The 11068-nt window shown below is 42.5% G+C and overlaps 1 protein-coding gene across 2 annotated transcripts; it reads left to right on the plus strand.

Moving 5' to 3' along the window:
- Positions 1-263: 263 nt before the first annotated feature.
- Positions 264-9176, plus strand: lgmn (legumain). 2 transcript variants are annotated; one of them, XM_056427280.1, is made up of 14 exons: positions 264-372; positions 684-835; positions 977-1074; positions 3502-3583; positions 3733-3815; positions 3889-3964; positions 4341-4403; positions 4750-4816; positions 5425-5543; positions 6872-6961; positions 7815-8024; positions 8154-8324; positions 8457-8524; positions 8698-9176. In XM_056427280.1, the coding sequence occupies exons 2-14, from the start codon at positions 695-697 to the stop codon at positions 8738-8740; spliced, it is 1311 nt and encodes a 436-aa protein (XP_056283255.1). In that variant the 5' UTR covers positions 264-372; positions 684-694; the 3' UTR covers positions 8741-9176. The 2 variants fall into 2 exon arrangements, with proteins under 2 accessions (XP_056283255.1, XP_056283256.1); XM_056427281.1 differs by having other exon boundaries at positions 295-372; positions 687-835.
- Positions 9177-11068: the final 1892 nt, after the last annotated feature.

Raw genomic sequence — 11068 nt, forward strand, 5'->3', positions numbered from 1 at the left:
TACTCCAGTAATTGAAAGTAAATGTACTTAGTTCCATTGCATACTCTATCAGACTCATGTTGGCAAAGGCAAAAGGCATTGGTTTATTTAATAAATACACTTTGGTGTTTGTTTAAAGATTAAATTGTTGACACAGAAATCAAAATTCACAGGAAATCTAGTCTGTTCCCTCGAACCAGAAACCTGACGAGCACATAAACAGTTCAACCACGTGACTCTACAGTGAAGCCCCGCCCCCCGAGGCCTCTGATTGGCTGCTGCGGGAGAATTCCTGTTAGCGGTTCTTCCCGACCTGGAATATAAAATGTCCCGGTGACTCCTGCCGAGAACTTTCACGTAGTTTCTTCTTCGCAACACCCAAACAAAAGAAAGGTAAACAACATGTTTTTGTCAGTAATGTACCCTGGTTTTTTTCCGGCGAATTATATTATTATTCTATAGCTTTTCGCATTAAAAAGCTCCTTAAAAAAGTCAGTTTCTTTAGCTTGTTGTTGCCCGCTAAGCTAGCTGTGTTCCGAGAACCGACCGTATCATGTGACGTGTTTGTGATATTGTGTGCATACCTTGCGTTTTTATTCTTGTTTTTGTTTGCCACCTAACAGTCCAACACGATTCTTTATTCTAACAGTAAATGTGACACGTTTATTTGTATTTGTCCCCCGTGGTTCACTCTGGACCTCCAGAAGACGAGGACATGTTGAAGCCGGTCTTCGTCGCCCTGCTCGGCCTCGGCCTCGGGCTGGTCTTCGCGTTTCCCTCCCAGGACCCAGAAGGGGGCAAGAACTGGGTGGTCATCGTCGCCGGGTCCAACGGCTGGTACAACTACAGACACCAGGTGAGCAGGTGGAAGTGTCCCCTCGGTGAAGTGTTCCCTCGATGCCTTGGGGTGCAAACTGCATGATTTGACATGTCTGTTCTGGATTAGATCAAATTCATCTTTTTATACTCTCTCCACATGTATCTGTCTCTCTCCCAGGCTGATGCTTGCCATGCCTACCAGATCGTTCACAAGAACGGCATCCCGGATGAGCAGATCGTGGTCATGATGTACGACGACCTGGCAAAAAATGAGGAGTGAGTTGACTTGTTGTGTTTCCTTGCAGCAGATCTTTGGCATACAGAGACTTCTTCTTTCCCCTTAACCCTCCTGTTGCCTTAGAGTCAATTTGACCCCATTCAATGTTTAACCTCCTGTTACCTTCACATTTACTAACATATTTTACCCTTGGGGTCAATTTGACCCCAGCAATTAAAACCTCCAGAAAATTATTAGAATTAATATTGTTTTCCAATTTAAGTGTGAGGTACTTTATGTTTGTTTGTTGACTACCTAAATAGCCCTTTAAATATATAAAAAAGTTGATATTTCTTATATGTTTGACACAGTGAAAAACAGCCTGGGGTCAAATTGACCCCAAAGAACACCGACATTAAACATTGAATGGGGTCAAATTGACCCTAAGGTAACAGGAAGGTTAAGTGTAATTTAAAAAAAACCAAAAAACATTGTATCTTAGTTCTGTGAGTGGTTGACCTTCATTCGTCCTTGTTTACAAGTTAGTAGAACGTGCAAAGAATTGTCAGCCTCGGATACAATATTGTACGCCGTTCCTAAATGCACAAACAATGGTCATGTTTACGTATGTTGTGCCACGTCTCAGTTTATTCTCTCGTGGTACTGTATTTAACTAATCCAAGACGTCGTATAGAGAGAAGCACTAAAGATAATGAAGTCAGCTATGCATATTCTAATTAATGTTTATCTTTAAGTCGAGCTGGAGCAATTTGTTTTTTAGTTGGTCGACTTTCGAACATTCTTGAAGTAATCTTTTGCCAGTTGTTTCATTGTTTTCATTTGTCTTTTGCCCTGATCCCAATCCGAGTCCTTTCTAATATTGTGAATCTGTCAATACTGATGTAGATGTTACTTAAATGTTGATTTAATAACTGAAATAACCACCGCAACCTTCTAAATGGGCGACTTGATTCAAATACTTGAGGGCCTGATTAAAGAAATATCACGTTTATAGACTTCAATTGTTGATATGACGCAAGTAAGTAAGTAAAGGTAATTTATTTTGCACTTATCACATACAACGTGTCACAAAAAACAGTACAGAAGTCAATATAAACAATTTTGTAATAACAGGGACCAAAACATAAACGGATTAACGAGCAAGGTACAATACACAGTTAAAAAAGCAGGCCGAAGAAAATTCAAATCAACCAAACGCCAGTGTGGGGTTCGGCGTCAACAGGCCGAGTTACAGAGATCCACCGGGAGGAGAGTCACGAGGAACTCATTTCAGTGCTCCTCTCCGTGGATTAGAGTCCAATCACTGCCATGGCGACTGGGTGGAGGAGCAGGAGTGAAAGCAGACCCGTCAGAAATGGGATCACTGTTCCACGATGTGACGCGCGTGATTGTCCACAGGAGCGGCGTCGAGTTCCTTTTGGTTCTAAAAGGTTTCTGCAATGCATGAAACGGGTCGTCGTACTTCCAGACCGAGGCTGAGTGTCATTCTAAAGTGAAAGGGGAAATCTCCAATATTTAAATAGAGCTGCAACTAAACATATTTATTTTAGCAGCGCTGCCCCCTCCGAGTCGACTAATCTGTAGTTTTGGTCTGTCGACTAAAATTTCTTCTTTTGTGCTTTTTGAATAATTTATTTATATGAACACTTTTGGAAACACAACATTTAAAGTGGTGCTGTTGTGTGAGATATTCCGTTTGACAGTCCTTCACAGGTAATCAAAGTGTTATAATAAGAATGTCTTTGCTTGAGCACAGGCTTAATTTCTAGTGGTTCATAACACAATAAAACAGCAAATCCTAATTTAAAAGAAGTTGGAACCAGTGTATTTTTGGTTTTGTGACTCAAAAATACCAACAGATTATCTGATTATTAAAGTTATTTATGTTTATACATTACTAACATCTTTTTTAGATGTGCGTGTGTGTAGAGAGTCGTTGTAGATAATAGATTATTTCCTCTGCATGATAATTTAATAGCAATAAGGACGGCTAAGGGATTATTGCTCTTCAGCTATCATCTGTCTCCACACTGCAGCGTTGGCCCATGAGTTCTCACATTAAACTCCCTTTTGGCATAATGTGGGTCAGGCTGGAGAGAAGTCGCACAACATTTATGCTTTCATATCCGTATCATACTCCTGCGTGGCTCACAGGATTATCACAGATTGGATTTCTGGTTAATAACTAACATATTCAAACCAATGCAGGTGAGAGCGCAGCAATGGAAATCCATGGCCACAGTGTATTTTCTCACACAATAGAGTTGTTGTTGTTGTTGTTGAGAGTAACCTACAGAGATTCTGCAGGGACAGAAAGAAAAAAAAACTAAAATATTATATTTCCCCCCCTCCGAGTCTGACTTCAGGAAGCAGACGAATGATTCACAGATCAAGTGACCCCGTGTCGTGTCGGCCGTTTTCACTTCCTCCGGCATACCTGACTCATACTTTCTTGTTATTCCCAGTAACCCCACCCCTGGAATCGTGATCAACAGGCCCAATGGCACCGATGTGTACAAGGGAGTTCCTAAAGACTACACCGGCGCCGTGAGTGCTTCCCACGCAAACATTTGTACAAGAGTTTAAAATCAAAGCTCCAGAATAATTCTCAATAGTGATTGAGAATTTACGTACGGTTCAACCGGATTGTGTCCGGAGAGACTTTGTGATTCTCCGCCTCGGTCGTCCTCCTGCAGGACGTGACCCCGCAGAACTTCCTGGCGGTGCTGAAGGGCGACTCCGCCCACGTCAAAGGTGGCTCTGGAAAAGTGTTGAAGAGGCGAGTGATGGCGCGAGGCGGGCGGAGGCGCGACGAGACGCCGTTTCTAACGTCGCTCCGTTTGTTTTGGCAGCGGCCCCGACGACCACGTGTTTGTGTTCTTCACGGACCACGGGGCGCCCGGCATTCTGGCCTTTCCCGATGATGACGTGAGCATTTTTTTGGGGTTCACCCGCGAACCAACTGCCCGAATGTTGTTGGGCTTGTTTTGAGAGATGTTTATCTCCTCTTATGTATTTGAGCGTCCTACCCAATGGAGGCATGAGTTTAAACTTCTGATCAATGAAGTAAACGACCCGATGACAGATCAAGAGCAGATTAGTCGTTGAAACACAAGTATTGCTTTTTTTATGCGTTTTTGTTTTTTTGAGAAACATGTTGGTTTTTTTTGTGCATTTTAATTTTAATTCAATAAATATCTGATTTGGGACTAAGAAACCAAGACGACAAAACTGCACCAACGTATGGCTGCGTGACGAGTTCAACGCGGTGGTTTACAACGCTGTCCTCTCTTTCTCTCTGCAGCTCAGCGTGGACGATCTCCAAAATGCCATCAAATACATGCACGAAAACAAGAAATACAAAAAGGTACGCAGCGACATTCTGTTGGGTTTTTTCTTCCTTTTTTAAGGATTTTATCAATTATTTTTTTGTATTAGTTGTGTGGCCCGAGCATCGCTGCAATGCCACAATATCAAAGTTAAATTTGGTAGTTTGACCAACATTTAACTTTTTAACACATTTTGCATCGTCTGCCTTTTAATAATGGCAGGAAGGCATATTAATATCGAGGTTATGATTAAATCCCTTTTGTTAACTTAACCCTACAGTATCCAGGTCAGTGATAAAAGGTGCATCATTCTGAGCTGTGACATCAGATCATATCACATGTGTTTTTGTCCACACACAAACACACACACACACACACTCTCAGATGGTGTTCTACATCGAGGCGTGTGAGTCCGGGTCAATGATGAACCACCTGCCTGCTGACATTGACGGTGAGTTGAACTTTAGCTCATCAGAATCTCTTCAGGAGCTAATGGAGCGGCAGCGATCACTGGGGGAGTGTCCATCGATGGACTTCTTAAATCCTCGACAACATCAATAAACACGCGACCATTCGACTTCACCTATATCTGACGTTGAGCTTTAACTCACATTGCCCACAGTAAAGGGCCATGTGATTTCTGAGGCACATGGTTGTTGCTTTCATTTTTTTCATTTTTTTAACATTCTTTGTCATCAGATTTGAGCTGAGGTCAGCTATGTGGACTTCACTTTTTTTCCACTCGTGTCCAGTCAGAGTGGAGTCAGCATTATGTCCCGTGGTCATGTGACGAGATATTAATCAATATTCTGGTATTATAATAACCACATTTATTACATCCCTCGTTTTCTCTTACCAGACTTTCACGTGTCGTATAAATGCGATATCTTAACTCCAAATTTAAAAGGGCAGTTTAATTTCTGCAACATATTCGCTCTTTAACGTGCATTTACCTCCGAGCCCTCGGAGCTTCACTGGTTCGGTTCTCTGAAGCCGTCGAGCAGACGTGCGAGTCGTGTTTCATCATAACGAGAGAGTTAATCTCTCTCCTTCTTTCAGTGTACGCCACCACGGCCTCCAACTCCAAGGAGTCGTCTTACGCCTGCTACTATGACGACAAGAGGGACACGTACCTGGGGGACTGGTACAGTGTTAACTGGATGGAGGACTCCGATGTGGTGGGTGATGTGTCCCCCTGTTTGTTTGTTTGGTCATAACATTATGAGCTTCTGGTTTAGATTATACAATGTAGGTTAAAACGCTGCCGCCTGATGGATACTGTAAAGTAGTTCTGAAACTGGGCACTTCGCAAATGATGGAAAACAGGCTTCCGGATGCGCGTGAATTAAGTTATCAACATTTAATGGCAGGAAGGGTAAAACAAACTTTCAAGGCTCACGATCGTGATCTTCATCGGCGCCTCCGCCCTCCTTCCGGCGTCGAGAATACCTGTGGAAGAGACCCGATTTCTCTAATCCACGGAGTTTTATACTCAATGTCACTGGCCCCGGTCAAAACGTCACTTCCAGTCAAGTCGCTAAACAAGTATTTTCACAATAAGAGTCCCGTCTTGTTATTGTCCGCATTAAAGTCACTTTCACAATAAAAGTCCCTGTTATTGTAAGTCACTTCACGGAATTCAACCGGCCTCGTCAATCTATAATACGAACATACAGTCACTCTCATGCAACATACATGAATTCTTGCCATTTACATTTGCATAGAGTAAACATTACCCCTATGCTTCATAATACATTAATAACAATATCAATATTCTCCCTAATATTTTCTATTATAATATCTTTCTATATGTATTAATTTAAAACATAAGACCTCTGCAAATGTTATCAAAATAAACTATTACAACCTAACAATACGACGCACATCCCATGACGGCTTCACAATAAAAGCTAAATGTTTGGTGGTTTAGCATTAACGTATACGGGGAGGCGGAGATCAATTAGATCCAACGGTCATTTCAATCCTGCGATGGTTTAAACTTGTCGACCGACATTTCTTCTGCTCTCAGCTCTCACTTTACAAGCGTTGGTTCGACGACGGCCTCCAGGTCTCCAACATGAAGCTCCATTCATGAAACGCCTTCAGCTATTACAGTTCAACTGCTTTTCGCCTCTTAGCATTTATATTACATTTACATTTTTTGATTTTGATTTTTATCAAAAGCAAGCCTTGTTTAGTTAAGTGTTTTTTTTATTGTAAGTTTCCAACTTTGTTGCCAATTAAAGAGTACAAAAGCAACTCGGACGATGTAAAGTCCATTAAAGGTTTATTTACTTCAGCGGGTTTAGACGGGGCGGGAACAGGAAGTGCTTCTCTCTGGTGGTTTTTGCAGCGGTAACACCCGTGACCCCTCAATATATAGTTTCTGACTTTTCTGAAATGTGTATAATGCATTTTTACGGAATACTTTTGTTTTTTGGGAAATATTCTGTCGCTTATTTTCTGACGCCGGTTCGTGTTTTTTGTTCTCGCATTGTGCTTCCAGGAGGACCTCAAAAAGGAAACTTTGGTGAAGCAGTTCAAGATCGTGAAGAGCCACACAAACACCAGCCACGTGCAGCAGTTTGGAAACAAGGTGAGGCGACGAAGCAACGAGGAGGGAAAAAGTTCCGTTAGATATGATCAGGGTTTGTACGGCCAAGGAAAACCTGGAAAAGTCATGGAATAAACTTAAATCATAAAAGGTTTGGAAAAGTCATGGAAATTTGTTATATTCACATGTTAATTTATGTCGAGTTTAAAATAATTCATGTGTTTTTGAAAGGAAGACGCTAAAAAATAAGCCGGCGTATGCCGAGTCCAAACAGATGGTTTTGCACATAAAGGATAATAGTTTGATTAAAAGAATAAACATTTATATATAAGTGTTTCTAAGAATAAACATGTATACAAATGTTTATTCTTTTAATAAAACTCTTGTCTCTCATTTGTTTCATTTAAGGTGTATTGTATGCTTTGTAATTCTCCTTGTTTGAAAACTACATTTTGGAAATCCATTGGTCAACATGTGTCCGAAACCTTTCATTTCATCACCTTCGCATTCTAGAATGCGGAATGTTATGTTTAGATCGCTGTGTATTTATTTATTTATTTGTATGCGTGTTATTCGCATAACTCAAAAAGTATTAAACCGAATCGCATGACATTTGGTGGGATGATTGGTTATTATCCGGGGACCATTTGATTCGATTTTGGGATCGATCGGGTCAAAGGTCAAGGTCATGAAAAGGTATGCGGTCTACCGAGTGCCCGTTCTAGTTTATTTATTTATTCGTACAGGGACCGTACACATTAATCAACTCATGGGTAAATGTGTTAACGTCGGCTAAAACTAAAACCCTGAATGATTGTTATGCCTCTTGATGTGTAAAGGACGATGTCCCCGCTCCTATCGTGACGGTAACTTGAGTTTGTTCCACTCTATACAGACTTTGGCCCACATGAAGGTCATCGCATTCCAGGGTAACCCCAAGGCCAGCGGCCAGACCGCCCCTCCGATGACCCTGCAGCCCATTAAGAACCTGGACCTGACCCCGAGCCCCGACGTTCCTCTGGCCATCCTCAAGAGGAAGATGATGGCCTCCAACGACATCCGAGTTGCCAGAGGGCTGCTGATGGAGATCGACTCCCACCTCAAGGTGAAGAGAGACGGAACCCAATCGGCTCCATCGGGAACGTTCAACGAGAGTCCATCGAGCATCCGCTACGACAGTTCTGGTGTTTCAGATTCCTCTCTCACTGTGTGTGTGTGTGTGTGTGTGTGTCAGGTCAGGGACATGTTGGCTGAGACGATGCGCCTGGTGGTTGAGAGGGTGACCGGCAACAAGCTGAAGGCCGAGGACGCCCTCAACGAAAGAGCCGAGCTCTCCCAGCATCAGTGCTACAAGGCTGCGTTGAACCACTACAAGAACAACTGCTTCAACTGGCACCGAGCGGAGGTAGAGGCTGCACCCGAGGGTGCTTTCCACACGGCTAGAAAGACCATTCAAGACATTTTGGTCACTTCCTTTTCATTATCACCGGCCGTGGGGACATTCCTTTGACGCGTGTGTCGTGCTCTTGCGTTTCAGTACGAATACGCTCTGAGGCATCTGTACGCTCTGGTGAACCTGTGTGAGAGAGGATACTCTGCAGCCAGGTGAGCTCCGCTTCCCACCCACCCACCACGCGGTCAGCCGGCCTCCCGGTGGTTTAATCCGCGTGCAACGACATCATCACGTGTTTACAGTCGATTCTTAGTTATTTTACTTTAAAAAAAAAAAATGTATGTGAATATTTGACACTGAAACCAACTGTGTTGTGTCTGCGCAGCATCCAGCGTGCGATGGACTCCGTGTGTCCTCTCGTCAGGTAAAAGACGTTCCGACAAATCCACGGAAGTCTCAAACTGCTTCCTCCACGCGGGACGTCCCGGGAAGACGGAGGAGCGTCTCTTTGCACTGCTGAAGAATCAATCTGTCGTGGAGTTGACGTTATTGTTTTATCAACACACTAACTTTTTTTGTTTTGTTTTACTTGTGATGTTTTATTGATTTTATTGAGAACTTTTATGATGAGTTTGCACTATCACTGTGAAAGGTTTGTGAATTATATTTTACTCCTTTTACTGATTTTTAGAGAAAATAATTGACATGGAATTCATGTTGATTTGTTTTGCTGTTGGCTTTATCTGTGAAGTGGACGGCCCGTCGCGAATGGTCGATGGACGTGTGAAGGACATGCCACTAGACGTTGAATGTTTGTTGGAATCTTGAAATAAATCTGAAAGACCAAAACTGCTAAAAACAAAATGACTCGTGAAATGTTTTTTACCTCTGTGACCATTCAGCACGTGTTTTTAATGTTCATTATTATCACGTTTTTGGAATAATATTACACTTTGTGAAATGCTTCACACATTAACGGCAGGATGGGATTTGTATGGTGTCCAAATAATTCAACCTAAAACTATTTCCCTGTTATTAAAAGACCTCAAATTAAAAAAGATATACACACAGGTCCCGGTTTCAATTGCCAGACAAGACGAATAGGACGTCTACCCTCCTGTGATTGGCTGGTATTCGTGTTAAAAAGCATCCAATGTGTGCACTGCACATGCTTGATATAAATGACAAAAGAGCTTATTTGACGTTGAACATTCCCTCACGTTGCCTCTAGCGCCACCACGAGGTTCACATGAGCAACTACTTGCAAATTAATTTAAATTCCCAGCTGTTATGAGCTCTTTTGTCACGAGTCCCTGTGCCACATAGTTGTCTCATTGGTTTAGATCAGGGGTGTCCAAAGTCCGGCCCGCGGGCCAATGGCGGCCCGCGACATCGGTCATATAATGTGTTATTTGTGGCCCGCCAGATCTGTCAGAATAAATAATTCATAAAAACTTGAAACGTAATTCCTCCTTTCTAATGTATCTGGCTCTGCATCCGTGGCGTGAACCCTTCTCGAAACCTATTTGGCATGGCGACGGCAAAAAAAAGGAGAAAAGTTGACAGTGAGGGCCGACGCTTTCAGGAGCGGTGGGAATTACTAGTGTTTCCCATACCATGAGAACAGGGTGGGGGTCCGCCCCACTGACATGTTCTCTATAGCGCCAGATTACAACATAAGTAATGTCAGGTTGTTTTATTCAACTAAACGGTCGTATATTATTGATCGTATCTACACAGCGGCATGTCATTTCTGTCTCTACGTAGGTGGCGTTCACACTTCTCCTGGCTCTCGGTATCCCGGCGGAGCTCCGCCCCCATGCGCACAAACAGGTGCGCACATACAGGTGAGCGCAGCCAGCAGAGAGCGTCCAATATGTCGCGGGAACAGCAAACCGACACCTCTGCGTTCCCACGGTGGTGAAGACACGTCGTCTCAGAGTCGCTCTCTGCTCCGGGTTCAAGAGCAGAGACGAGGTGGGGCGCGAGGGGAAATGCTGATTCTTTTATTTCAAGACCTTGTTTGAGAACTTCATATATTACAAACTACACGGACATGAAACTAATCATTAATAAATAAAGAGCGAAATGACTGTCGCCGACTTTCGTGTAAATGTGTACGTTACGACGTTAACCGGTTACGCTGCGCATGCGCGACAGACGAGATTCTTGGAGACTTGCCAGGTGTTACCTCAGCGTTCCAGCTGTTGCCCTTCAAAACAAGAGCTCAACATTGAGCTTTATGGAGAGTGGCCGTATCAAGCCTGCAACCCCGTTTTAAAAAGAGGTGTAGTGGAAAGCCCATTTTATCACACATAGAAAAAAACGTAATGACTCAGACATATCTGCACTTGTTTTGTTTTTCAAAGGTTGCGCGTTATTGTTATTTTGAAAATATATGCAGTGTCACTAACACTCAGTAAACTCTTTTTGCCCAAATATTTGATCTTATTTTGTTTCATTTTTCACAGGTTGCACTTTATTGATATTATCTTGAAAAGGTATTCAGTGCAAAACAGGTTAATTGCAACGTTATGTAACTCATAGAAATGTAAGGTATTCTATATACAGCTTTTTCATTGTTATCTGACTGAATGAAAGGCAGACTTGGTTATATTATATGTGGTTACATTGTCATTTAAAAAATAAAAGTAATTGTGACAGTAAAAATAAATTGTTTTATAACAGTGTATTTTCATGTAACTTTTGTGGTTTAAAAAATGTCTAAAGGAACTATTGGCCCCCGGGCATCTTTA

The sequence above is a fragment of the Pseudoliparis swirei genome, chromosome 11, assembly GCF_029220125.1.
Source record: "Pseudoliparis swirei isolate HS2019 ecotype Mariana Trench chromosome 11, NWPU_hadal_v1, whole genome shotgun sequence".
NCBI classification, from domain to species: domain Eukaryota; kingdom Metazoa; phylum Chordata; class Actinopteri; order Perciformes; family Liparidae; genus Pseudoliparis; species Pseudoliparis swirei.